The sequence below is a fragment of the Colletotrichum graminicola genome, assembly GCF_000149035.1.
Source record: "Colletotrichum graminicola M1.001 genomic scaffold supercont1.29, whole genome shotgun sequence".
NCBI lineage: Eukaryota > Fungi > Ascomycota > Sordariomycetes > Glomerellales > Glomerellaceae > Colletotrichum > Colletotrichum graminicola.
The window spans coordinates 157,925-185,285 of record NW_007361033.1 but is presented as its reverse complement, the minus strand read 5'-3'; the positions used below and the strand labels follow the sequence as shown (position 1 = coordinate 185,285).

The 27,361-nt window shown below is 56.3% G+C and overlaps 6 protein-coding genes across 6 annotated transcripts; 2 read left to right on the top strand and 4 right to left on the bottom strand.

Moving 5' to 3' along the window:
• Window positions 1–1,369: 1,369 nt before the first annotated feature.
• GLRG_07192 (glycosyl transferase group 1) lies at window positions 1,370–9,136 on the top strand (the record flags this gene model as incomplete). The annotated part of the gene is made up of 9 exons (XM_008097877.1): window positions 1,370–1,711; window positions 1,768–1,827; window positions 1,902–5,105; window positions 5,202–5,255; window positions 5,348–5,529; window positions 5,648–6,519; window positions 6,613–7,753; window positions 7,819–8,301; window positions 8,347–9,136. 9 exons carry the CDS (start codon window positions 1,370–1,372, stop codon window positions 9,134–9,136), a joined length of 7,128 nt encoding a protein of 2,375 aa, XP_008096068.1.
• A 243-nt stretch (window positions 9,137–9,379) lies between these two features.
• Window positions 9,380–10,126, bottom strand: GLRG_07191 (uncharacterized protein; the record flags this gene model as incomplete). Its single annotated transcript, XM_008097876.1, has 1 exon — window positions 9,380–10,126. One exon carries the CDS (start codon window positions 10,124–10,126, stop codon window positions 9,380–9,382), a length of 747 nt encoding a protein of 248 aa, XP_008096067.1.
• Window positions 10,127–12,205: 2,079 nt separating this feature from the next.
• On the bottom strand, window positions 12,206–13,320 carry GLRG_07190 (NAD dependent epimerase/dehydratase; the record flags this gene model as incomplete). The annotated part of the gene is made up of 2 exons (XM_008097875.1): window positions 12,206–12,864; window positions 12,927–13,320. 2 exons carry the CDS (start codon window positions 13,318–13,320, stop codon window positions 12,206–12,208), a joined length of 1,053 nt encoding a protein of 350 aa, XP_008096066.1.
• Window positions 13,321–14,773: 1,453 nt separating this feature from the next.
• On the bottom strand, window positions 14,774–16,250 carry GLRG_07189 (uncharacterized protein; the record flags this gene model as incomplete). The annotated part of the gene is made up of 6 exons (XM_008097874.1): window positions 14,774–15,230; window positions 15,298–15,698; window positions 15,769–15,836; window positions 15,890–15,926; window positions 15,986–16,081; window positions 16,140–16,250. The coding sequence occupies 6 exons, from the start codon at window positions 16,248–16,250 to the stop codon at window positions 14,774–14,776; spliced, it is 1,170 nt and encodes a 389-aa protein (XP_008096065.1).
• A 3,428-nt stretch (window positions 16,251–19,678) lies between these two features.
• GLRG_07188 (uncharacterized protein) lies at window positions 19,679–20,952 on the top strand (the record flags this gene model as incomplete). Its single annotated transcript, XM_008097873.1, has 4 exons — window positions 19,679–19,756; window positions 19,821–19,977; window positions 20,035–20,374; window positions 20,571–20,952. The coding sequence occupies 4 exons, from the start codon at window positions 19,679–19,681 to the stop codon at window positions 20,950–20,952; spliced, it is 957 nt and encodes a 318-aa protein (XP_008096064.1).
• A 667-nt stretch (window positions 20,953–21,619) lies between these two features.
• GLRG_07187 (uncharacterized protein) lies at window positions 21,620–27,281 on the bottom strand (the record flags this gene model as incomplete). The annotated part of the gene is made up of 2 exons (XM_008097872.1): window positions 21,620–25,188; window positions 25,250–27,281. The coding sequence occupies 2 exons, from the start codon at window positions 27,279–27,281 to the stop codon at window positions 21,620–21,622; spliced, it is 5,601 nt and encodes a 1,866-aa protein (XP_008096063.1).
• Window positions 27,282–27,361: the final 80 nt, after the last annotated feature.

The window sequence follows — 27,361 nt, the reverse complement described above, 5'->3', positions numbered from 1 at the left end:
GCGCCTTGTTGTTTTGCTCCGGGAGTTTCGCTGACGGGCCTTATTATTGCTAATAATCCTTTATCGTCTAACGTACCCTGGGTACTGGCAGCATCATTTAGATTGAACGGTGACATGGAAAAGCTACCTGGATCACCAGTAGCCGATATCTCGCTGCTTTCCGGCCACATACTCGAGACAAGTAATTATAAATCGATTGTTGCAATATGACGGCTGCTATACGACCACACCCAGCATCCACGATGCTAAGCCCACGGCTGCACCGACATGTGCGCAAGTACATGGGCATGTAACTCACACAGTAGTTGCAGTCCTAGGTGTGTACATTTCAACGTGACGGGCAATCTCACGATATCTCTCCTCTTTCCATCCGGCCAGCCCGCTGCACGTTTATCTGCAGTCAACGGGCTTCAGTCAATGAGGAGGACAGTTGAAGAATGAGTATTATTGCTTACGCTTAGCTATTAGCTTTTGGCTGAGCCTGTAGGGCTTGTACTCAATGGGGGGCGTGGCTTGAGGATGATGACGGCTGACTTCGTGGTCCGCTTACTCCTAACCCTCGTTTGCACATGTGTCTTAGGGCTGACATCATACGATATGTCTCGGCCGGGGAGAAACCAAAAGCTTCGAATGCTTATGTGTGAGATGCGACGAACAGTGTTCGTTGCCAAGTCTGATACAGCAGCTGAGATGGCAGGATCTCATGGGCCAAAATACACACCTGGGCTCGAGTGTGTGTGGATTACATCCCTGGTCCACACCAAGCTGATCCAAGGTGTTTGCAAGTAGGTGAGCCCTAAAAACCGTCCGAACGGCTAAAAGTCTGACATTTTTCCTTTCATGTCTCAGCCCTGCCACTCAGATGAGAGCGATAGCCTACTGCAAGTTTGGCATGCTATACCCCAGTCCACCCCGTAATGTGGCCAGCAGGAAGCGTTGAGGCGAAGCAGTCACTCCAGCTGATCCTGTAACTGCAGCTGGGACTCACGCAGGCGTGCGGACATGGATGATGCTCTCTCAAGATGACGACAGCACTAGGTGATATATCCTCATCTTACTGGTGGGCAACGTGATCAATGTAGCAGTGCAGCAGATGGAAAAGTCCAGAGCCCGACTGTGTTTCCCTCGAAAATGGTGTCAAGAGCTTGCTGCCCAGCCTTTAAAATGTGTGCTGCCAAAAAGGTCGAATAAGTATGTTCACTCCCCGGACTACTTCAGCTCATGTGCAGTATCCTCGCGTCATCTACTCTTTTGTTGTCTGTCCGCCTCAACTTGTATAACCTAGGCAATTCTTCATTAATCTGCAGTTTCTTTCTTTAGTTATCCTGTATTTGCTCGTGCTCTGTTGGCACCAAGGAACAGTGCCTCGATGGCCTTCTCGATCCTACTGCTGGTGGTGGCCGGACTGGCACGGGCTCTTCGTTATGACCCGGCCTTTGAGGAGTGGAATCTCAACACTAACCAGCAAGCGACAAATCCTTTAGATTATACAGGGACGCGACCGGGGCACGACTACACGGCATCGCCTGATAATTGGCGGTTTCCGTTCTACACAGTGATGCTGGATCGGTGGGTCAACGGGGACCCGTCTAATGATAACGCGAACGGCACTTTATTCGAGCAGGACATCTTGGGTACACAACTACGGAATGGTGGAGATGTTCAGGGTCTGGTCGACAGCCTGGATTATATTCAGGGTTTTGGCATCCGAGTAGGCTCTCAATCGATGAGACTAAGCTTTTGGCTGCGTGTGCTAATACAATTCAGGGAATATACCTCGCCGGATCGCCGTTCATTAATCAACCATGGGGTTATGATATGTACTCGGTAAGAAACCTGAATTTCGACTCCCCAAGCACCATTCTGCGACCCCTGGGAAGCTGTTCTCACCATCTTGCCAGCCACTCGACTTGACACTCCTTGATGCCCACCTCGGCAATATCACAATCTGGCAAAATGCTATCGATGAGATCCACGCTCGGGGAATGTACGTGATAATGGACAACACAATGGCCACTATGGGGGACTTGATCGGCTTTGAAGATCATTTGAACGTCTCAGCTCCATTTGAAGAAGGGGAATACAAAGCGCTCTGGAAGACGGAGCGCCAATACCACGATTTCGAATTTGGTAACGACTACAACGAAACCTGCGAGTATCCTCGCTTCTGGGGGGCCGCGGGTGACCGCGTCCCGGCGGCCGACATCACCGCCCTCAAAGGCTGTTTTAATAGCGACTTTGATCAGTATGGCGACGTTGAAGCCTTTGGTTTCCACCCAGACTGGAAGAGGCAGCTGTCCAAGTTCGCTTCCGTCCAAGACCGCCTCCGGGAATGGGTCCCTTCTGTGCGTAAGCGCTTGGAGGTATTGTCGTGTCTGCAAATCACCATGCTGGACATTGACGGGTTTCGTTTCGACAAGGCCGCCCAAGTCACGGTCGATGCCCAGGGCAACTTTTCAGCTGCGATGCGGGAATGCGCTGCTGGCGTGGGGAAGAAGGACTTTTTCTTACCCGGCGAGATTACGGCTGGAAATAACCTTGGGTCCATATATCTCGGGAGGGGACTAGAAGCAGATTCGAAATTCATTCAGCTTGACGAGGCCCTCAATGCGACGGGTAATGATTCTCGATATATCCGAGATCCGGGACAGAATGCCCTCGACGCCTCCGCATTTCACTACTCGGTGTTCCGTTTTCTCGTCCGGTTTCTGGGCATAAGCGGCCCAAGCCTCGAGAGCGGCTACGATGTTCCCACGGATTGGGTCAGCATGGTCAACCAGATGTTGCTTACCAACGACCTAGTCAATCCAAACAACGAAAGGGTAGACCCGCGGCACATGTATGGCGTCACGAACCAGGACAACTTCAGGTGGCCTGCTTTGAGCCAAGGCATCGAGAGGGAACTTCTCGGATTCTTCATGACCACGCTATTCATGCCAGGCATCCCACTGCTCTACTACGGCCAAGAACAAGGTCTCTACGTCTTGACCTCCACGGCGGAAAACTACGTCTACGGCCGTCAGCCCATGACACCCGCGCCCTCGTCCATGCTCCACGGATGCTACGCCCTCGGCGCCTCTTCCTATGTCGACTTCCCTCTCGGACCCGCCAGGAACGGCTGCGAAGACGAAGGTGTGTCTCGCGACCACCGCGACCCTAGTCATCCCATGCGCAATATACTCAGAGCCATGTACGCTATGCGAGAGAACTACCCCACGCTGTCTGAAGGCTGGCTCATCCAACCACTGGCGAACCAGACCGAGTACCGGCTGTTAAACGGCAGCTCCGTGCCCACAGAGTTTGGCATCTGGAGCGTCGCTCGCGCACTCTACCCAGGCTTCGTGCAGGACCAGTTCGCCAAGGACCCGGTGTGGTTTATCTACCACAACGAGAACGAGACGACCGAGTACAGCTTCGACTGCAGCAACAACTTGACGGGCTTCTTCGCGCCGTTTGATTCCGGCTCGACGGTGAAGAACTTGTTCTACCCGCACGACGAGCTCACCCTGGCCTCGTCGCCGCAGTTTCTCGGGTTTGATGGATCCGAGAAGGCGTCGGGGTGTATTTCCGATATCATCCTGGACCCTTTCGAATACCGCGCCTATGTACCAAAGGCACAGTGGAAGGAAGCGCCGCCCATGATCACCAAGTTCACCCCGGGGCACGACATGTCCATCGACTCGGCGGATTACCAGGGCGCCGCCAACATCAGCTTCTCCTTCTCCCAGGAGATGGACTGCGATGCCCTGACGAAAGCCATCTCGGTAACGTCCACGGTCGAAGGAAATGGCGGCGATGCCACGGTCGACGAGACGAGCGTCCAGTGCACGAAGCTAACCGAGGATGAGAAACCGCCCTACATCGGCGCCATCGGCTCAAAGTGGCGCTGGACAGCCACGCTACGGAATCTCGCGGACGGCGTCCACTCCATCAAAGTGGTCAACGCCTCCGCCGTGGCAGGGGCCTCGACCGGATCGACAGACAAGTTTCTCCTCCGCGTCGGCGCCCCCGGAAACCCCATCGCCTTCCCCATCTCCGCCAAATACTCCAACACGCTGCTCACGAAGTCCGACAGCGACCTCTTTGTCAACCACCAAGCGGCGGGAGCATCGTCCTGGCGGTACTCGACGAACTGGGGGTCGAGCTGGAGTGACTGGACGCCGTACGCGGGCGGCAAGGACAAGATCGACAGGCTCCCGTGGACGGGCACAGCACTGCAGAGTTGGTCTGGAGACCACGTCATGGTGCAATACTGGTCCGCCCCTCTCGGCTCTAGCAGCCTCATGCAAGAGGGCGACGTATGGTCAGACACGGGCAAGGTCAAGAGGGAGACGGGCATCACCTCCACGAAAGCTCGCCGCTTCCCGCACGTCTTTGTTCAAGGTGACTTCAACCAATTCGGCTTCGACGCCGGGATCAACAACAAAATGACCCAGCACAGCACCGACGACGGCATCTGGGAGATGCACTTGATGGCAGAGTGGCCCGAGTCGCTGCAGCTCAACATCTGGGGCATCAACCCAGACGGCCGGCCCGATGCTACTTACGTATTGGGAGACGTCAACGGCGACGGCGTCGGGGATCGGCTGCCGCCGAACGCGGTACAGGCCAACTTCTTCAACGCGAGTGTGCCGCCTCCGGGCTCGGCATTGAGCTATAAGCTGCGGTTCGACGACGCCACGTTGAAGTTTGAGCTGGTGCCGCAAGGCAACTGGCGGCAGCAGTTGCTGCTGTTTATCCTGCTGGCTACGGTGCCGATCGTGACGGGGCTGGCGGTGGTATGGATCTTTATGGGATCGTTTTACAAAGTCAAGATCAATAAGGTCGGGTTTAAGCGCAGGAGCAGGTCGCCATTTGGTAGGGCTGCGAACCACTTGTCGACGTTATCGTTTGATGATTTCCGGAAAAGGGATGTCGCAGAGATGAGCAACTATGGCGGAGTTGGCGCTGTGACAAAGAGGCGGACGGTTTTGATTGCTACGATGGAGTACAACATCGATGATTGGAACATCAAGATCAAGATTGGCGGCCTGGGTGTGATGGCTCAGCTGATGGGCAAGGCGCTGGAGCATCAGGATCTGGTGTGGGTGGTGCCGTGTGTTGGTGTAAGTTCCACGATGCTGTTCATGCTCCCCGGATCGCTCTAGCTTGCCGATACTCGGATTTCGATTGATGGATAAGCTGCTGATACTATACACTAGGGAATCGACTATCCCGTCGACGAAAGGGCATCGGCCATGTATCCGGTAATTATGGTAAGTCTTGAGTTGAGCTCCCAAACCAACATAACCACACCACCCTTTCCCCTCGAGGGTCTAGACCTTGCTGACCACATCGTTGCGAATAGGGAAGAGAATACGAGGTCCAAGTTCAGTACCACAAGGTGAAGAACATCACCTACGTGCTTCTTGACGCCCCCGTATTCCGAAAATGCAGCAAAGCCGACCCGTACCCACCACGCATGGACGACATGGACTCAGCCGTGTACTACAGTGCATGGAATTACTGCATCGCCGAGACAACCAAGAGGTACGTACGCCTTTGAAACTCGTATCCCGCTCCATCGAGACTTGTCTCTCTCTCTCTCTCTCTCTCTATACGGATAGCCAGGGAGGATATGGGCCATGCTAACTGAGGTGTGCGGCAGATTCCCCATCGATCTCTACCACATAAACGACTATCACGGCGCAGCCGCGCCCCTCTACCTTCTCCCCGAACGCACCATCCCTTGCGCCCTCTCCCTACACAACGCCGAGTTCCAAGGTCTTTGGCCGATGCGCACGCCCGCCGAATTCGCCGAAGTCGCTTCCGTCTTTAACCTCGACCCGGCCATCGTCAAGGAATACGTCCAATTCGGCTCCGTCTTCAATCTCCTGCATGCCGGCGCCTCGTACCTCCGCCTGCACCAGCGCGGCTTCGGTGCCGTCGGCGTCAGCAAAAAGTACGGTGACCGCAGCTTCGCGCGGTACCCGATCTTCTGGGGCCTGCCCAAGATCGGCCAGCTACCGAATCCGGACCCGGCGGATACGGCAGACTGGAGTCTCGAGGAGACGGCGCCGGATCGGGGTGGCAACCAGGCGGTCGAGGTGGACGAGGGAAAGGAGTCGAAGCGCGGCGAGCTACGGAAGCAGGCGCAGGAGTGGGCCGGGCTCGACGTCAACCCGGATGCCGAACTCTTCGTCTTTGTGGGACGGTGGAGTCTGCAAAAGGGCGTTGATCTCATTGCTGATATCTTTCCGTCCATCTTGGAGAAATACCCGAATACGCAGCTCATCGCCGTTGGCCCTTGCATCGATCTCTACGGAAGGTTTGCGGCGCTGAAGCTGGAAAAGCTGGCGCTGATGTACCCCGGAAGGGTGTATAGCAAGCCCGAGTTCACGGCCCTGCCCCCGTATGTCTTCAGCGGCGCCGAGTTCGCGCTGATCCCTTCTCGCGACGAGCCGTTTGGACTCGTTGCTGTGGAATTCGGAAGTAAAGGAGCCCTCGGCGTCGGGGCGAGGGTTGGTGGGCTGGGACAGAGTGAGATCTCCCCTTTGAATCTTTTCTACGTATATATGCCCGTACCAGGGAACAAGTAAACGCAGTCCACTGACCCATGATCTGTTCATCTAGTGCCCGGCTTCTGGTACACCATTGAATCTACCGCCACAAGCCATCTCCTCCACCAATTCCGCAGCTCCATCGTCGCCGCTCTCGGGTGCAAGCGCACGACGCGCGTGCTCATGCGCGCCTGGTCCGCCAAACAGCGATTCCCTGTCAAGCAATGGCTCGAGGACCTCGAGACTCTGCAGTCCGAAGCCATCCGTCTGCACAACAAGGAGGCATCCAAGAAGAAGCGATCCACGCATAAGCCCCTACTGACTGTCCCCGCGCGCGGACGCGGGTTTAACTCGGCTGAAGCATCGCCGCGGTCGTCGTTGTCGTCGTTTCTTTCTCGGCCATCAAGCCCTGCTGGCACCTTGGATCGTCGTCGATCGAGGGAGTCGACCTTATACCGGGATTCTCCGCCGGGCTCGCGCCTGCGAACGGCACGAACGCCAAGCCCGTACTTGGAATTGCCGCTTGTTGCGGCTGATATTCGTACACGTGCCCGATCTGCCTCTCAGCCTCCAGAGCTACGAGTTGATGGGCCTGCGGCAGGCCAAGATGTCGAAGATGGCTTGCTGCTAGTACCGCCGAATCCGCTCGACGCGAACTCGAACCCGTTCTACACAGGTATCGGGAACAACTCCTCTTCAGACAGCTTGTCAACCATGATGGCGCGCGACAACGGCACGCCGGGCAGCAACCCGTCTGGCCTGCGGCTCGCACCCATGCAGCACCGCAACTCGTCACTCCTCTCCGTCAACGAGGTCGTCGGCGCACGCAACGACTACGCCCTACAAAAGGTCGATCCGTTCTTCAACGACAGCACCGACGAGTACTACCGGGCCTTTGAGGAGAAGCTGTCCGGATTGACGGCCAAGAATAGCGAGAGCGAGTTGTGCATCGAAGAGTACCTCGTCGAGAGCGAACGGGATTGGAGCAAGCGCTTCCGGGATGCCAAGCTGGGTCGGTCTAAGAGTCCGCGGGGACGTACAGGCATGATGGATGGTTCAGGACGCCCGGGTCATTCGCGCAACTCGAGCTACAATAGCATTGCGCCTAGTGAGGCGGATAGTGGTGATGATGGGAATTATCCCGCTGGTGAGGACCCTTCGGATGATGAATTCTTACTAGGCAAGGCGTACAAGGCGCCGACCGGGCTGAAGAAGTACGTGCTATTTCATCCTTCACCCCTCACATTACATCTGAGCCTGACTACTAACCATTGTCCAGGTTGCTTCAGATCCGTCTCGGCGACTGGCCCATCTACTCATTCTTCCTAGCTCTCGGCCAGATCCTCTCGGCCAACTCGTACCAAATTGTCCTCCTCACAGGCAGTACCACTCAGAGTGAAAACAAGCTCTATCTCATTGCCAGCGTCTATCTCGGCACTTCGATCTTCTGGTGGATTATTTTCCGTCGCTTCTCGGCCCTCTACACTCTCACGCTGCCCTTCCTTTTGTACGGCCTGGGATTCCTTCTGCTCGGCATATCGCCGTTTATCCCTCTTCATGGCGGCCGTGGAGCCGTCCAAGTCGTCGCCACGTGCCTCTACGCAGCCGCGTCGTCCACGGGCAGCTTATACTTTGCAGTCAACTTTGGCGACGAAGGTGGCGCGCCCATCAACATCTGGCTCTTCCGCGCGTGCATCATCCAGGGAATCCAACAGCTCTACACCGTCGGCTTGTGGTACTGGGGCTCCGTGATAGCCGGTGCGTAGACTGGCGCCAGCAGCCTGAATAATAAGACTATCGCTGACAGCCCTGTACCCGTGGTCCTCGTCATCGCGGTCCCCATCGCACTCATGCTGTGGGCCGTGGGCCTCGCGCTGTTTTTCGGCTTGCCGGATTACTACCGCCAAGCGCCGGGGTATATCCCGAGCTTCTACGCGAGCTTGATCCGTCGGAACATAGTTCCATGGTTCTTCCTCACGGTGGTTGTGCAGAACTACTGGCTGAGCGCACCGTACGGACGGAATTGGCAGTTTCTATTCGCCTCGAAATACGTCCCAGGTTGGTCGGCCGTCTTACTCGCCGTGGGCTTCTTCGTCGGTGTCTGGACCCTTCTCCTCGTGGCATTGTCGCGCTTTAGCGTCACGCACCCATGGCTTGTCCCCATGTTCAGCGTCGGCCTCGGCGCCCCGCGCTGGGCGCAAATGCTCTGGGGCACATCCGGCATCGGTCTCTACCTGCCCTGGCTGGGCCATAACGCTGTCGCGAGCGCGCTCCTCTCGCGTGCTCTGTGGCTGTGGCTGGGCGTGCTGGATACCATCCAGGGCGTGGGCATCGGGATGGTCCTGTTGCTCACGCTAACGAGGCAGCACGTAGCGGCGGCACTGGTTGGCGCCCAGATTCTGGGGAGCGTCGCGACAATTCTGGCACGCGCAACGGCCCCGGATAAGATTGGGCCGGGTGATGTGTTTCCTGACTTCTCAGAGGGGATTATGCCTGGGGTGTCAAGGGCGTGGTTCTGGGTGGCGTTGGGACTGCAATTGGTTCTGCCATTCGGGTACTTCAAGTTTTTTAGAAAGGAACAGGTCAGTAAGCCTTAGATAGGCTGCATTTTAGCTGCGGAGAGGAGGTTTAAGCGGCAAGGTCAATGTATTGAATATGGCACACTGGATTTCAATGTGACAAGATGAGGCTGGAGTCATTTGAAAATAGCTTCACTATATAGAATGCTTATTTATTGTAGGGGATATTTCAATTGTTAGAGGCTCATCGCGATTGCCTCCTCATTGTAATCCGCCGGCAACCGACAGTAGTACGCTTCAGCAAGTCTATTGAGTGCTCAATCAAGCAGCACGTCTGTTCACATCGTCCACAGCAGAAAGCCTGGGGGCTTCAGCACCAACATGTGTTGAATGGGATGCTCTGCTCGCCAGTCCATCGGTTTCATACTCGCCTTGACCACGGGGGTGGTTGCCCTCAGAATATCTGTTGCTATTGTGAGAGGAGGTGTGTGTAAAGTCATGGGTGTAATTCTGACTGGTTGAATCGTTGGAGTTGTGTCCCGCATCTCCGAAGGCGGAAGAAAGGATTCCCTGAGCGTATCCGGATGCATTGGAGGCCTTGTCTGTGGCTTGCGAAGACAGGTCGGCCGCAGTCTGCTTGCCACTCTGAGCGGCGTTTGAGACTTTAACTCCAGCGTCCCCAGTGTTGTCTGCGACGGCTCCAGAAAAGCCAGAAGCGGTACCTTGAGCTTTTGACGACAGGTCGGCGGCAGTCTGTTTTCCATTTTGCGCTGTGTTGGAGACAGCTTGGCCGGCATTTCTAGCAGAATCGACAGCGGATCCAGAAAGGTCAGCAGCAGTGCCCTTGGCTTTCGAAGTCATGTCGGCAGCGGTTTGCTTTCCGTTTTGCGCTGTGTTGGAGATAGTTTGGCCAGCATTCCTAGCAGTGTCGGCAGCAGATCCAGAAAGGTCAGAAGCGGTGCTCTTAGCTTTCGAAGTCATGTCGGCGGCAGTTTGCTTTCCGTTTTGAGTGGCATTGGAGATGCTCGTTCGAGCATTTCTGGCCTTCTCGGCAGCGGATCCGGACATATCCGAGGCAGAATCTATAGCACGCGAGGTAAGGTCGGCGGCTGCTTGCTTGCCGTTCTGCGCCGTGTTTGACACGGTGTTTCCTGCGTCATATGCGGCCTGTTGCGCCTTGGACGAGAGTTCGGAGGCTTTGACCTGGCCATTCTTGGCGAGGTCTTGGGCGCGCGCACCAGCATCCTGGGCCACCTTGCGGCCCCGAGGCGAGTTGATCAAAGGTGCGATGAAGATGGAGGTCAAGGCCATAACAGCTAGCCAGAATGGAGAGACGACCTTGGCGAGTCCGTATAGTAAGCCAATGCCGATGAACGCCTAAATATTGGTTAGTCAAACTTATGTGATCATCCCAGAGTATCATCACGTTGGAGCCACATACGCCGAAAGCCTTCTCAAGATCTTCTCCATAGAGGATTTTTTGCGCTTGGATCACGCCGGACTGAATGAGATCATGAATGTCCCTCAAAATAGCGTTAAGCTTAGCCTCGTCCACAGTGTAGTATTGCTTAGGGCGGAGGCGTGTCGACAAGGAGTCGGAGCTGAATGATCGGCTGGCGAACTCCGTAACAGAAACCACTCCAAGAGTAGTCATTGCGGCCTTGAGCGTCCATTGTGTAAGAGGCAAGTAGTGCGCTCCGAACAAGATGCTCAGAGCACCTAGATATGTGCCCAGCGTACGAGCTGGCTCTTCCCACTACGAGGAGTGTCAGCAGTCTTATTGAACATGATTTATTGCGAGACACTTACGCTGATGTGTTTGTAGAGACCGTCTTGGTTGGCTAAAAGACCGCAGTTGTCAGTACAGTCATACATTACCTGTCTGTGTATATACTCACCAAGAACCTGCTTCAACGGGCCATCCTGTTGTGTCGGATGCGATCTTTCTTCAAGCGCACGTTGGATAACTACACAAATGTATTTGCTGTGAGTATATAGACAACACATATTCGACAGTGTAATCGTCGCTGGGCTCACTCTGTGCCGTGTCCTCGCTACTGTGCTCATCGCCTGGGTTATTCAGAATGACAACGGTTGGTTCACCCATGACTATGGATTGGTTACGTGGTATTGGTGAGATGCTGTCGGTGCGATTGTTGGAGTTGGCTACGCGTACGTATTGAATTGAGAAAGCTATCAATCCGATGTCGATTGTTTGAGAAGGTATACCACATGGGGAATACAATTAATCGGCAACAGCCTCTTTTTGTTCTCCGAGCCAGAGGCTGACATACGCCAATATCCCATCCTGCTCCCTTCAAAGGCGTCTACCATTGCATCATACTGACACGCGTCGACATTGTTGGGAGCCTAAACTTCGTGACGTCGCTTGGTGGTCATCCCAATGCTTGGCTCCCGCCGTGCGATGATGACGAGGCGGCGGAATGTTGCACGCGAGCACCAACGAGCGCTGAATACGCATTTGGATTCCTGTTGGCTTTTCTGCCCAGATGCGTTTCGTGTCGGATTGCATGTGTCTCAGTGCCTGCGCTAGGGCGGCGACAAGGCGTCTGCACGTCATCCAGAGTGAAGGGAATTCCGCCCTAACAGTCGTAGACTTGGGGTGGGCATTGCCTGGTCTGCGTTCCATCATGACTTTAACAAGTCGAAGATTCTCTCGCAACACAGCATCGTGCCATGGATCGCTTGATCACAGGGCGACGGTGCTGCTATGATTGTGTACCTGTGCGAGCTTGAGAGGGGACTGCCTTGGCAACGTATCTCGGCTTCGTTACAGGGGACGCAATTGGACGAAGATCCTATTACAGTCATGGTTGACATTGGCATGGCGATCGTCGATGCATCCCACCATACGACATCACTTCATCATCGGATACGGGGAGAGGGGCACTGAGGGGCTGGCTATGACGGTCCGATCCGCTGGCCACGGCTCAAAATGCGGGGTGTGTCTCAGACTGTTCCATATGGTTTGCCCTTAGGAACGTATTTGTCCTATTACAGATATTAATTTATTATTCAGAGATGAGTATTCGGATGTACGAGAGTGAATATGAACCAGGGCAAGGAAGAAACGATGATGACCAGAGATCCAGGGTATTTTGAATACATAGTGCAGCTTCTTACGTCTTATTTCTTCCGAGAAGCCTTCCAAGCGGTGAAATGATCATTGAGGGTCGTCTCAAGCGGCCGCAAGTTGAGGTCCAACTCATTGACAGTCCGACTATTGTCCACGCTAAAACGTACCCCTAGGTTCCTCGAAATCCATTTTTCCGTTAGGCCAAAAAACATAGGCCCTAGCACACGAACAAAAACGTCGGGTAGCTGGTGACTGGGAATGAGCGGCGACTTGCTCATCTTCCGAAGAAGCCGCGAGATGTCCAGGAACGTGGCCATCTCTTTGGAAGCAACGATATAGCGACCCTTGGCAGCGGGCGTCTCTGCCGCCTTGACGTGGGCTGCTGCAACGTCCCGGACGTCCACGGTGGCAAAGCTGAGGTTGGGCACACCAAAGAACAGCTCCCCGCGCAGGAGTTCGTCCACGAGGTACAGGCTGCCAGAGTCTGAGCCTGCAGACAACGGCGGGCCAAAGACCAAACCCGGGCAGATGGCGACCATGTCCCATCGGCTTTGTTGCTTTGCGATTTTCCATGCCTCCTTTTCCGCTAGTACTTTGGAGTAGTGATAGGGGTTGTGGTCCACCGTGCTTGTCTCGTTGAAGTAGGTCTCGGATAGTACCCCTCCCATCTGATCGGAGACGTCACGGTAATCGCCGAAAATTGCACCAACTAAAGTTCGGATGACAATAAGTTTTAACTCGAGTCGATTGGTTTTCTAGATATACACTCACTTGTAGATGTAAGCACAACCCGCTTGACAGATTCCGTTTCATTGGCAGTGGCTAGTACGTTTTGAGTACCCTTCAGTGCAGGTTCAACGCATTGTGTTTGACCATCTTTGATCTTTTCTGCCATTAGAAAAGGCGATGCGACGTGGTGAACTACTGAGCACTCCTGCATCGCCTGTTTGAATGAGCCCCATTGGAGCAGGTCAGCTTCGAAAAGCTTCAATCGACCTGTCGGATATTTTTCTTGTAGCGCCTTCAAGCTTGCAACCTTTTTAGCATTTTTGAGGCTGCGAACTGTCGTGTGGACAGAAATGCCTTGAAGCAATAATTCGTTGATTAGATGCTGCGCGATAAAGCCGCTCCCTCCAGTGACGAGATGGGGTTGGCTGTCAGTCATGCTTTGAAGTATTAGACAAGCTTCTGGGTTGCGTCTTCCTTGTTCTCTTGCGCAAACTGATGATAACGTCTGGAAAACCGACTTTTTGTTTTTGCTGTATCCGGTCGCAGGCGATTTCGAACTTTCCCGTCCCCGAAGAAAAGAAAAGGGTCATGTTCGCGGCACACTAAGCTATAAATACAAGGGTCGTCGGGCGTCCGCGGAATGCCTGATGGAGTACGGATATATCTTCCAAATTTCGGTTGCCACCCCAGCCCGCGGATACCGGATACCCGAATCCAATGCTCGTTTCGTATTTTCTCTTGTGCACTCTTGTTCAAATTCGTCGACTCCATTCCCTGTTGCATTCGTGTAAGATTACCTGCGGGATCGAGGAAGTTATCATTGGGAGGGGTTCTGAGACAGCAACTGCAGAGGTTGCAGTGGGTTGACTATTGTAAATCACCAAAACAGATAGGCATCACAAAGACCGTGATATATCCGAGACACCTTGTTGTTAATGTCCTTGAACCAACACTCGAGGACATGGCGCAGGTTTTCAATCATTACACTAAGCCAGACTCGGCAAAGATAAAAGAAGACAGAAAAAAGTTGCTTACCTTGCGGCGGCAAATAAAACAGTAAAACAGATGCCCAGCGTCTATAACTGTTATTGGTTAGCTTGGAAAGTAGTATGTTCTTGAATAGGGTGTATTCAAACTCTAAACCAAGTAGGAGGTCCTAAAGACCATCACACTAGCTAGGTCTATTGATAACAAGCAGCCAAGATACCAGCCGACCTGGGCGAAGCTAGCACTGTTGCGATAGTCATAGTGATACTAGCCTAGTCAGGCCTATTGGAATAGGTAGCTAAGATGTTAGTCGACACTCCCTCTAGGAATTTTACTCGTGGGCCCTGCACCAATTCTTTAGCGTCCAACGTGACTTACCTGTGATATGCGAGACACCAACAGACTTGGAGTAGTCCTTCTGACGAGAATCTCGTAGAGGCTCAGGTGAGAAGTCCAGCACATACTGTTAATAATGCGCTTCAATCATTGATCAAATTTATATAGTAGAATTGGAGCACATTCGTCAATTTGCAGAATAATGATCTTTTACTCGATTTTCTGCAAGAATCATCATCTTTCGTTTGACTTTCAACAAACATGGTCTTTCATCTGATTCCTGTGCCCCTCTTTATGCTCCAATTTGTGACACTGAATCAGACGTCACTTCAGTCGCAGTACGCCAGCGGAGTGGCAGACCCAGGTGGAGGTTGTTGCCAACAGAAGCTCTGCAAAGACGATACGATGCTGTGGACTCTGTTCATACAGTTACAGCTTGTAGTGAGCATGTTAATGTTAAGCCTGGCAACAATCGAGACGCTTTAATTCCATAGAGGAAGAACGAAATGGGTATATCAGATACTAAAAACTAACGACTCGAAAGATATTGTATATTCAGGTTCCTCTCAGCTCCCATTGTTCCACCATCCACCATTTTGCTTGACTTTTGACGCCTTGACCTCGGTGATAACACTCTTGCTCCTCCTCAAGGGATCAACCTGGTTCACGATGAACTCGTCCAGATACCGAGCATTATGTGCTGGCTTGTCTTGTCGAAGACTTGCCTCGCTGCCCACTCTCGACCTTCGCCCCTCTTCGCCCACGTCATCTTCGAGCTCGACACTCTCCATTCTCCGAACCTCACACGTGACCTCAATTTCCTTGGTGACGAAGATGCCGGGGAACGCCTGTCGGATGGCGGGCCAGAAAATGGGGATGCTGCTGGCCACCATGGCCAGGTCGACTTCGACGCAGGCGAGGACGACGCTGACTGGTGCGTACCAGGGGAAATCGATAGTCGGGTATGTGGCGCTTTTGTGTTGCACAATGGTGATAAATCGGACTACCGAGACACAGTTGACTCTGCATTGTAAAGTATTCTGGTCAGCTCATTGCCAGTCACGGAAGAGAACTGGGCGGTTTGACATACGCGACGCCCATGCTGAGGAGTGCAAGCAAACCCAGTCTAGACTTGAGTGGCATGTTGGGCTGGAAATAGAGGGGCACCGGAATCAACAACACCAGCAAATCGAGTGCAATGTTGACCGCAGCGTGGCTTTCGTACGTAGCCGAGAAAACGTTGGCATCGAGCGATCCGTATGCCCAACGGGTGGCCGGAATCGCCCAGTTCCAGTAGGCTTCGATTGGCATACAGGGGATCCAGCTCAACACCGTATAGGGAATAGCCCACATGGTGATGAGAACGAGGGCAAAAATGCAGGCGCGTCTGGTGAAGGAGGGCTGATCGTATATGCGGAGGTACTGAAAAAGGAGAGAGATCTTCATCAAGGCCGTAGATATTTGATAAGTGCCGTTCGCCACGTAGAAAGTCTAACCCGAAAAGTTTGGTTAGATAATGTCACGACGATTTCGACATGGGCTATGCTATGGATGAACATACTCGAAGATATGCCTGAACTTCATAAGCAGACAACGTGCCGATGTGCCTGCCCAAGCCATACTTGGTTGCTGTCCAAAGGGTTAGCATTGAATACGAATCCGGGACGATCGAAAGTGTTTACAGAGGCAGATTCCAGCAGAACCCGTGGTTATTGATAACTGCAAGCAGGGTTAGAGTAAGACGATGATCGTTCTCTGCCCGAATTCGAATAGCATACCAGCGACAATATGACAAAAAAGTCGTCCCATCCCAGTGACTGAACCATCTTGATACGCACATGCATCCGGAATGCGACGCATAGCCATGAGAGAACCTGGCCACCTTGGTCAGTACATTTACCTCTACAATGTAGCTGAGCATGGCGGACTAACCGCAAAGCTGATGACAACGCCCAGAACCGTGCTCGTCTTGTTCACCAACGGCTCTGGCTCGTGGGAGTTGTCCGCTGTTCCAAACAGCTTTACAATTGTTGCTCCGTCCATGGTCGGGGCTGTGGTACGAAACCCGATGTTTTACTTTGAGCGAATGTAAAGGCTTGGTCTGCAGAGCCAAGATATCAGAAACAAAACTAGAAAAAGATTGGATGGGAATAGAACGAGCTCCATCCCTTGTTGGAATGGGGAAAAAAAAAGACCAACAGAACTATGGACTCTCTCGAGTGCGATTCCCACGGGACCCGTCCCGTAGATATGATTATCAATAAAACGGCGCAGACGAACAGAGGGCCCGCAGTCTGGATCTGCCCCAACGCTGATAAGACTGGGGATGTCACCCCAGCTGCAGGCATCTGACTATACTCCACAGCCCAAACCATACCCCTTTCGCTTGGGCAAGGAGGCTCTCAGTGTAAGTACTATGTAAGCGGGAGCTCCTTTCTCGGTGGGCGGTTAGCATGTCGACAGGCACCTACCACGCTCGCTCAAACCCCGGAGCCGGCCCTCGATGCCGCGCTGATCCTTCTGCATTATGGGGTATCCCTTGACGAAGCCCGTGCGAATACCACCTTAACCCTCCACTACGTGCTTCAAAGACATACGTGAACCTGTTTTCGCTTCAATGAATGTCCAGATTAGTGGACGGACGGCCCTAGCAGATCTAAAACTTGCATTAGCTACTATGTACAATGTACTCCGTAGTAGCCACGTTGCTACCCCCTCATGCCTACGGTATTTATCACAAGTCGTACCTAGTTCGCCTTTAGGGAGGGGTGATCCCCCTGAGCGCTACCGTTCAGCTATAGGAGTCGAGTACAGGCAGATCTTTGATATGCCATCTGATTCGGATATATGTGTCTCACCACGCGAACGACGATGGATGTGGGGGGGCGGGCGCAAGAAGGAAAAGAAAAGATAAAAAAAGAAAAGATAAAAAAAGGAGATTGCAACCCCACAACATGAAGAATTGGAATTGTGCAGTGCACACAGATGGGGCAGGCAGGATTGCCTGAAATCCCCGGCTCCCTGCTGGGTGATGAAAACTCGAGTCAGTGACCGCACGACGCCGGACCGTCCGTTTCAGAGAGTTGGCGGCCTGAAAACATTCCTGGGATTGACAGTTAGCATGACTGAACCTACTCACTGTGTTACGCACTGACGATGGCTTTGCATCGACCATCATCTTGATATAGGAAGTGAGATAGATAGCTAGATGCCTTGTCGTCTATCATGGAGAAAACGCTTTGACAGCCTCTATATCTTGGTGAAAACCTTATCCTTTTGGATCGTCTCGTTTACTTGAAATATGACCTTAAACTAGCAGTGTGTTACCGAATCGTTTCCGGTGAGGGCAATTAGTGTAGTTCTATACGCCAATGGAAATCATGTTGGGGTGCTGTTTATGTTGAATACATATCCGTATTCTCTTAGACAACTAGGCTGGTGTGGGTGGCCGTTCATTGCGGGGGGGGGGGGGGGAGGACACAGTCTGCGTTCCGTACCAAGCCCAAGGCTATATTACATGTCAATGTATATCTTCCTGCTTTAACCTTCCACCCCCCGAAACGTGTAGGCAGTTGGTCTGCCTTTTCCAAATCACGGGACACAGTCGCCCTCCCGAAAGCTATAGTTCCATACCCGAAAGATTGGAAACACGAATCACCATCCGTCAATACTCGTCCGGTTTGAAGTAAAACCAGCTTCGGAGCAAATCGCGCGATTGAGATTGTGACAAGTGATACCCGGTGGGGTAGAGACCGGAGAAGATAAAGTGGAGGTTTCGCATGGCATGCGTCACTGTGTGGTTTCCATTCGTATTCTGACCCATTTGCTAACGAAGTCTATGCACAAACATGCTTTAGTGGCCTCGATCACTTTTGAAGTGCTAAAGTCGTCGATCTAGGATGAGTTGTATCCGAATGTTGACCCTAGGTCGATGTTGATCCCATCTCTAACGGCTGTGCGGACGTCAAAGCGATGCAGGCAAAAAGCCCCCGGAACGGTAGTCATTGTTTGTGTAAGCTTACACTGACATATATTAGAGAAAATCCCTTCAATATTCTATGTTCTCCGAGCCCTCCTCAGCGATAAAAAAAACCTAACCTGTAGCCTTAATCCCAGGAGGCAACATGGAGTAAATTCAAACACACCACCATGCAGTGAACAGGTAAGTGCACGACTCTTTACCAGGCAGAGGGTAGAAATTATTCGCCTAGTGTTTGACTCGAGGACTCTGGATGGGATTCAATGACTTAGGTATTCTCTCCCAGCGGAGCTGTGCTGCAACCTTACCAAGCAATCACAATCGATCCACAAGGGGGGGGGGGGGGGGGATGGGAAGCTTTCTGTGGCCAGAGCCAAGTTATTGGAAGTGTGTTTACATAGTAAAATAGAAACGCCTACCCACTCCATCCCATCGTGCTTGGTCGGACGAACCGAAGAGGGATCATCCGCGTTGACTTGCAACGATTGACGCTGATGTGAATACCCACTGGGTGCTACCATACAAACAGTCTTCTCTGCCTCTACGGCTCAGGTGGGATTGTCTCTATGTAGTATTATACAAAGGCCTCGAAGTCGATTCCTTGTAGACATTGATTCAACATGAAATGATTCGCTCCACCATCCATTTTCCTCCCGTTTACTACCTACATACGGATACTCCGTAGTATGTATCAAGTGCCGAAACTTCCTGACGCATGTTTCCTTGCCGCCTTGCCGGACGGCTCCATGACACGCGACTTGCCCCCTGTCACCACGACCCGACGAGCAATGCCTCCAGAGTCGTCTTTTTTTCTTTCTTTCTTTTCTTTTCTTCTTATTTTTTCCGCTCACGCGGTCACATACGCCCGCGCACGCTCCCCTCCTGGAATCGTCAAATTACCATCCACTTTGTTCCCTGAAGGAATAGTGTCTTACAAGGTCCTTGCTGCAGAACCGCCTCCACTGGCGATGGACCACTTTATATCCTCATCTGTTGTTTCTTGAAGCATGGCTGGACGGCACCAAGTGTGCGTGTGTGTGCGTGTGTGTGCGTGTGTGTGTGTGTGTGTGTGTGGGTGTGTGACAAGACAGAGGGTCCCAGGTAGCTTTGGTGCGGGACTGTCACGAGCACGTGCGACCCTTGGTCGTTTAATCAACTAACGGATCTTGACAGGGCCTAGCATGACTCGTACAACTCCTTGGACCAAACATCCAGATGCTTGGAACCGAGCCTGACAAGCAACCGCATCGTAGCTAAACAGGCGATCCAGGCTACGTGGTAGACTACCCAGAGAGAGGGATGGACATAACGCCTTGTGCGTCCACTCACACACTATCATCTTGGTCACGGCAGGGTATGGTGCTGACCAGATTGGCCAAACATACAGCCCTTCTCTGATAACACTAACTGTCCAGGAACGCCACGCCGTTGTTATTGGAGGCTATGCCGTAGGGTGCTCGCTCCGCGCTTACTTGCGTGCGTCCCGCACAGCATGTCGTCTTTCACGCAAACCGTCAACCTCGAGGCGGCCCTGCGTCACGTCTGCAGCCAGCGGGCGACGTACAGCAACGTACCCGCCGATGGACGATCGTGGTTCCTGTTGTGGGCCGATGCCGTCCGTGTGCATCGATCAGGTCGACCTGGGGGAGCGGTCGCTGCAGGTGGAGATGATGCGCGGGATCTTTGGCTCCGCCAACCTCTTGCTCGCCTGGCTCGATACGTGGAACCAGTCGCTCGCCCCCGGGGCGCTCGAAACCATCGCGAACCCGAACGGGAATCGAGCACCAAAATGTTCAAGTTTTCCGGGCCTCCGTTTGGCTTAGGTCCTACTCTGACCTGTGCGAGAAGACGGATATGTGGCGGCAGACCCTGGAGTCCCTCGCACGCGGTGGGTGGGCGCACTGGGAGGCAGTACTCCCGTACAGCATGAACCTCGATGCCGCGGTTCCAAGGGGACTACGTGTATCGCCTCCTGGGGATTTGATATCTCGACATCATGCCCGACTGACTACACAGAGGCCACGAGCCTGGGCGACGCACACCGGGACTTTGTCGCCTGCTGGCTCCAAGACCCCGTACCGACCACGCGCGCCGCAAAGCCGTGGACGTTCCTCTGCTATGCCGGGTCCGGCCTTGGGAGCCACATGCCCACGATGCCGAGCTGGGCTCCGAACTCACATGTGGCCAAGTACGACTTACCAATATCATTCTGAAGCCCGTGGTGTTTGTCCAAGAAAGCCACCTTGGCGCCATGAGGGCCACAAGCTCACTGCCTCCTTACCGGTTGGGATACTCAACACGCCACCCTACGTACGTCTCAAGAGGTACCGCCAGCTCGTTTTCCGCCAAGGGAATCTCCATCACGAATTCGAACTGGTTCACAGTTTGCTGCCCGACATGATCGCCTACGCGATGGAGCTTGTCTACGCCCAGGAGCCGACAATGTCCGTCCCCCGGAGGGCTGGCAGCCCCATGGTACGGCGCAGGGAGACGGGGGGCTTCCCGGCCGAGGCGATCTACTCACGGGGGGTGGCCGTCATCGTGGCTGACTTGATGGACGGTGAGGCCCGCGGGTCCGTATGGAATCGGGAGGGCGACCCCAGAGACGCTGGTGCTCGACTAAGAAGTCGGAGTGGGCTGAGGCGTACGCCTGAGAGAAACCCCATTAGATCGGGTGTGGTCCGCCAACGAGTATCGGCGAAGCCTACGCGTCAACGTGCTCAAGCAGCTGCGCCCTCTCTTGATCGAGATGATTTCACGATCTGAGCCACCCCCCCCCCCCGGTGAAGGGGTTCCAGTCCACCCACGTTGCACCATCGGCCGACCCATGATCCTTGAATATTGATATGAGCCGCCCCTCTCGCCGGATGTGTACACTCCCAGCTCAGCATCGTAGCCACTCGAGTGACAGTAAACAGTATACCTTTTGCTGGAGAAAAGAGTACGTGCTATGATAGTAGTACCGGCGTACGGATACACTTGTGGATTTCCCTCTTTACCACGGAGCCAGTTTGTTACTCGAGTAAACGATCAGCATCTCTTCTCCGTAGCACAATCCTCCGATACGAGAGGGGCCGTATTACAGCCTAAGTAAATAGATTGATGTTTCATTGCTCGCTCCGATATGCCCTCTTAGATCCAGGCTATCGCGGTAGCCAATTTGAAAAAAGAAAAAGAAGAAAAAAAGCAGATAGATTTCCCAACCCAAATCCGTGGTCCCCCCCCCCGCGAGAAAGATGGAAACCCATAAAAACGCCGTTTTCCCCTATTCCCTCCCGGGTCGTCCCGAGGTCTAACTTTTCCAGCTGTTAGGCTACACAAAAGAATAAACAAGACAGAAAGAAAATAACAAAAGTACAAGAAAAGAAAGGACAAGGGGAAAAAAAAAAGACAAAGAAACGAACCCCGATGCGACGGTTCCCGTGATGTCGACTCAATTAATCTCCCCTGTGATGTACCCGATCTGCCGGCGGCCGTTGACGCCGGCGCCGGCGAGCTGGCCGGCGAGCTGGCTCTGGCCGTCGACGAGGCGCCTCTGCTCGGCCAGGCGGGCGCGGAAGCGGTCCTCCTGCTCGCGGTCCATGCGGTCGACGTCCTCGCGCTCGGCGATGCGGATGGCGCTCAGCGCCTTGGCGTGGTCGACCTTCTCCGTGGCCATCTGCTTCTCCCACTCGAGCAGCATCGTGCGGCGGGCGAGGGTGAGGTCCGTCTCGGCCATCTCGACGGCGCGCGCGCGCGAGACGGTGGCCTCGGTCAGGGCGACCTCGTGGCGGAGGTCGGCGTCGCGCTCGTCGCGCTTGCGCCGCATCGCCGCCGCGAAGTGGTCCTCCTCGGCGCGCGCGCGCTCGTCCAGCGCCGCGAGCTCGTCCTGCCGCACGCGCCGCCGCCGCGAGTCCTCGAGCTCCGCCTGCGCCGACCAGATCTGCGCCTGCACCGTCGCGAGCTCCTGGTTGCGCGCGATCGAGAGCACGTGGTCCTCCTGGTCGAGGCTGATGCGGTCGAGCCGCGCGCGCCGCGTGCGCTCCTGCATCTCGACGTCCTCGGGCATGCCGACGGCGCCCTCGGGCTGCGGGCCCATGTTGGCGTAGTAGACGTCCTCGGCGCGGTTGGCGCGGAGGAGCCGGAGGAGGGCCTCCTTGACCTCCGCCGACGCCGGCAGCACGTGCTGCACGTACATGGTCGGCGAGTACGTCATCTTGCCGTCCGTGAAGTGGTTGAACTTCTTGTTGATGTGCTTCCACATGCCCGCCTTGAGGAGCGTGCGGCTCGTGGCGACGGGGTCGCGGGACTCGAGCGCGAGGAGGAGGGTCGACTTGCCCTCGGACCGCAGCGTGATGTCGGAGCCGGCCTCGATGAGGAAGTTGACGGTGCGCTCCATCAGCTTCTGGCGCGCCGCCGTGAGCTCGCCCGAGTCCGCGCAGTGCCGGCACAGCTCGCCCAGCGCGCTCCGGCCCCCGTGGAGGGTGCTGGGGAAGTCGGGCTCGTGGCCGTACTGCACCAGCACCTGGCAGGCCGGCATGTTGAGCTCGCGCGCCGAGTTGTGGAGGGACCCGTCGTTTCGCGAGGCCCCGGCGGCCAGGAGGTTCGACATCATCTTGATGGCCGTCTCGCCGCCCATCTCGGTCGACAGCGTCAGCGGCGTGTTGCCCTTGACGTCGCACACGTCCACCTCGGCGCCCTCCAGCAGCAGCATCTTGACCACGTCCGGTCGGCGGTTCCGGATCGCCAGCATCAGCGGCGTGCTCTGCGACACCCGCGACTCGAAGTTGACCTTGGCGCCCGTCTCGATGAGCATCTGGATGATGCCGCTGCTGACCTTCTTCTGCGGCTGCAGCAGCGCCCACATCGTGAGCGTGATGGGCTCCTCCTCCTCGACGTCCTCCGTGACCCTGTACGGCATCATCTGGTCGTAGTAGTACCCGGCGTCCAGGAGGGCCTTGGCGATCCGGATCGACCGCGGGTGCTGCGCCAGGGCGAGGAACAGCAGGGGCATCGAATCGGGCGGCGTGTACATGACGTCCAGCCGCGTCTCCCCGTCCGCGTAGTCGGTGAACATGGTGATCAGCTCGAGCGCCTCGTCCTCCGGGGCGGGGTTGTCGAATATGCGGTAAAACGCGCGTGACAGCGATTCCGTGTTCGGCTTCTTGTCCAGCAGCCGTCTGACCAGGAAAGAGTTGCAGGCGGCGGCGGCGGACTGCAGCAGTTTGCCGTCGGCGTAGTTGACGTCGACCTTGTGGTCGAGGAGGACGTCGACGAACCCGTTGGCCAGCGCGAGGCCGTCGGGATCGCTCTCGGTGAGGGGCAGGTCGACCACCTGCGTGAGGACGGAGCTGAGGCCGTCGCCGTGGGCCCCCTTTTTCAGGAAACTGTGCAAGATGCTGAAGCCGGCCTCGGTGAACCACAAATCCGTGTTCTCCTTGGTGAAGCCCTCCCTGATGGCCAGGTTGAGGTCTGCCGACAGGATCTTGGACTCGAGCATGAAGGCGAGCGGCTTCACGAGCGCCCGCCTCGTGGCGTCGACGAGGGTCTGGCAGTCGTTGGCGATCGGCGAGGCGCCGTACCGGAGCAGCTGCCTGATGATCTTGAGGTCGACCTCCTCCTCGTTGACGGCGTTGTTCAGCACGACGTGGAGGTCGTCCGAGACCGGCAGGCCGGCCCGGAACAGCATGTCGATCGCCGACGACCGGGTCTCGCGGCTGAGCTTCCACGCCGCCCGCAGAGCCCTGTTGAGCGTTGCGGCCGTGGGCTTGGGCGGCTTCTTCTTGGCGGCCCCCCTGAGCGAGGCGACCGACGGCTTGCTCGCCAGGCGCGGGCCGTTGTCGGACAGGCCAAGCATCATCTGCAGACTGCTGAGGTAGGCGCTCCGCGTTGCCGCCCAGACCGCCTCGCCCTTGTTGTAGTTGGGGTCCGCGCCGGCCTCCAGCAGGATCTTGACCAGGTCGTCGCCCTCCTCGCCGAACCGGACCGAGGACGCGAGCTGCGCGTGGAGGGCGTCGCCGTCGACGCCGAAGACCAGGAGCGGCTCCAGAATGGCGGCGCGCGTCTTCAGGTTGCCGACCTCGGTGGCGGCCTGGAACCCCCTCTCGATCGTCGACTTCTTGGGCGTGGTGCTGCCGCTGAGAAGCATGTTGAGGACGTCGGCCGCGCCCGACCGGCACGCCTCCACAATGGCATCCTCGTCAATCTGCGCGCCGTTGCTCACCAGGAGGTTGCCCAGGACCAGGTCGCCGTCCGCGGCGGCGGCGAGGAGGGCGTCCGAGAGGACCGAGCCCGATGCGCCGTGGTGTAAAAGGATCTCGCAGATGGCCGCCCTCGCCTCCCTGTTGGCCAGCAAAGCCGCCTCGGCAAAGGCGTCGTTCAGCACGGGGAGCGGGTGCTTCTGCTGCAGAACCAGCTCCACGATGTCGGGGCGCTCCTTCTTCACCGCCGAGACCAGGGCCTCCCCGTCGCTCGTGTTGGCCTTCATCGACAGCGTGCGGAGCAAGGGGATGTCGTTCGTGTAGGTGTTGATGGCGAAGCCCAGGGCCCGGTTCGCCTCGGCGCTGGGCGCGCCGGCGTCGAGCAGCTTCTGCGAGAACTCGAGCCGGTCCATCGGGTCGGCGATCCGCAGGGCGTGGGGGAGGGCTGACGCGAGCGACGCCGGGCTGGGGCGGGCCGCGAAGAGGAGATCGGTGATCTGCGTGTCGCTTGCGGCCACGGCGTGGCAGAGGGCGGCGGCGTTGTGGGAGTTGACGTCGGCGCCGGCCTCGAGGAGGAGCTTGACGATGGACGGCTGCCGGTGCTCGGGAAGCGTCTGGAGCAGGGCGTGGACCTCCTTGACGAGCACGTCGTTGAACGGGGCCTTTGCCGTGGCCTTTTGCAGCAGGATCCCGAGCTTTTCGGCCTTGGTGTCCGAGAAGACCAGCTGCCCGAACTCGTTGATGGCCCGGTGGAGCGTGTCGGCTGTGGGTTTGCCGTGTGCCAGGAGGGTCTGCAGGACGGGAGGGTCGTGGTTGTGTATTGCTGTAGATGGAACTGGTTAGCCCTACATACACTCTGGGTCGTGCGTGCAAGCTTCACTTACCCGATGCCATGGCGATGCCGTTCTCGACATTGACATCGGCTTTGCCCTGCACCAGCAGCACTTGCAGAAGCTTGAGGTCTGCTGGCCGGTAGTTCAACGCGCTGAGCAACGCCTGGGAGACCTTGGCCGGGTCGAGATCCGGCACGGATGCCAGCAGCATGGTCGCCATGTCCAGCCTCGCCTTCGCGTCCTGAGTGCCGATGATCCTGGGCAGCACGCCAGCGGCGGTCTGCGGCGTGACGTTCTTCCTGAGCAGCGCGTTCAACAGCCTCACGTCCTTTTGCGCCACCGCCGCGACCAGCGCCGAGCCCTCGTTCGTGTTGATGTCGGTGTTGTACTTGAGGAACAAAGCGATGAGGTCCTCGTCCCGGTGCGGCGGCTCCTCGTCGATGGCTTCCTGTAACGCCTCGTGGACGATGGGGCCGGCGAGGCCGCTCGTGAGAAAACATTCCACCATGCGGTACCTGTTCCTGCGCGACAGCGTCTTGGTGAGAGGGAAGATCTGGGCCAGGGTTTCGCTCGAGGGCTTGCTCATCAACATCTCCTTCGTCATGGCTACATCGCTCCTCATGACGGCGATTTGCAAGGCCAGGCCGCCCTTGTGGTCGACGGATGCCGTCTTGTGGCTGTCAAAGACCATGGACCTCGGCCCCCTTTTCACGTCGTGTTCGGACATCGGCCGGCCTCCGGGAAAGACGGGCGTGAGGAGGAGCCTGGCCGAGTCCACGTCGCCCGCCTCCGCCGCTTCGATGAGCATGTCGTGCAGCGCCGTCCCGTTCGCCCCTCTCCGTAACAGCAGGTCAAGTAACAGCCGTCGGTTCTCCACGGCCATGTTTTTCGGGATCAGCTCGACGCATTCCGAGGCGTGTGTTGCGGTGAGTTCCGAGTTACCGCTGAGGATCGTGTGCGCGACATCCACCCGTCCGTTCTGGATGGCTTTGCGGATGGCCATGGCATCCTGGTACTCGATGGAGACGCCGTACTGGACCAAAAGGGCGACCATGTCCTGGAATTCGGCGGCGGCGGCGTGGATCAGAGCCATGGCGGGGGCGTCGCCGTCGGTGCCGGCGCAGAGCAGCAGCTCCGCGACGGCGAGCTTGTCTCTGGGGTTCATGGAAGGGTGGTCCAGGAGTTGCGAGAAAGCCTCGTCCAGGCCCGGGCGCTTGGGCGGGTGGTTCCCCATGATGATGGCGAGGGCGATATCGTGACGGCCCTGTCCGATGGCGACCTTGAGCGCCTCGGCCTGGCCGTGATCGCCATCGGCGTCGGATCGGCTTAGCTGGACGACCGTCTCGAGACACCCCGCCTTCGTCGCCTCCACCATGCACTGCGACAGCCAGGTGGCCGGCGGCCGGCCTTCGGACCGCAGGACCATGCCGACCAGCTCGGCATGGCCGCCGGCTGCGCAGGCTGACCGAAAGGCGTCCTGGGCCTCGGGACTCTGGGCCACGCTGGCGCCGTAGCGAAGCAGGAGCTCGACGACCTCGACATTTTCCGAGGCCATGGCGAGAGATAATGAGGCGTCGAGGGCGAATGTGTCGGCGTGAGGTAGCAGGACCCTTACCATGTCGGTCTGGCCGTTGTGGATGGCGTGCTGCAGCAGCTTGCTGCGCTCACCAAAGCTGTCGAGGCTCTTGCGGCGGAGCAAGATGCTGCTCGTCTTGGCCTTCTGGGCCATGTTGACGTCGCCGCCGGAAGAGACGAGCATCTCGACGAGGGCCTGGGCGACGCCGGGGGACCCGCGGTCGGCGACATGCTTGTCGAGGGCGTCGAATACGAGCTTGTAGTCCCACGTCTTCTTCTTGGAGGTGAAGGCGCGGCGGATATTAGTGGCGGAGTCTGTCCGGCCGTGGGAGAGCTGCTTCCGCTTCAGCAGCTCCTCGGCCCTCGCGTCGTCTTCGGCGGTCCGGAAGCTGGGAGGGCTCGAAGGCCGGGTCAGCGGCGTCGGCGACGGCGGGGGCTCGAGGCCCCATTCTTCGGCGAACTGGATGATGCGCCGCTGGCGGTCATCCGCGGTCGGCGGGGTCGGCATCAGGGGGCCGAGGGGCGATGATAGGAAGGGCGACAGTTTGGCGATGTGAGGGCGGGCGGCGAGGAGCCCTTTATGAAGCG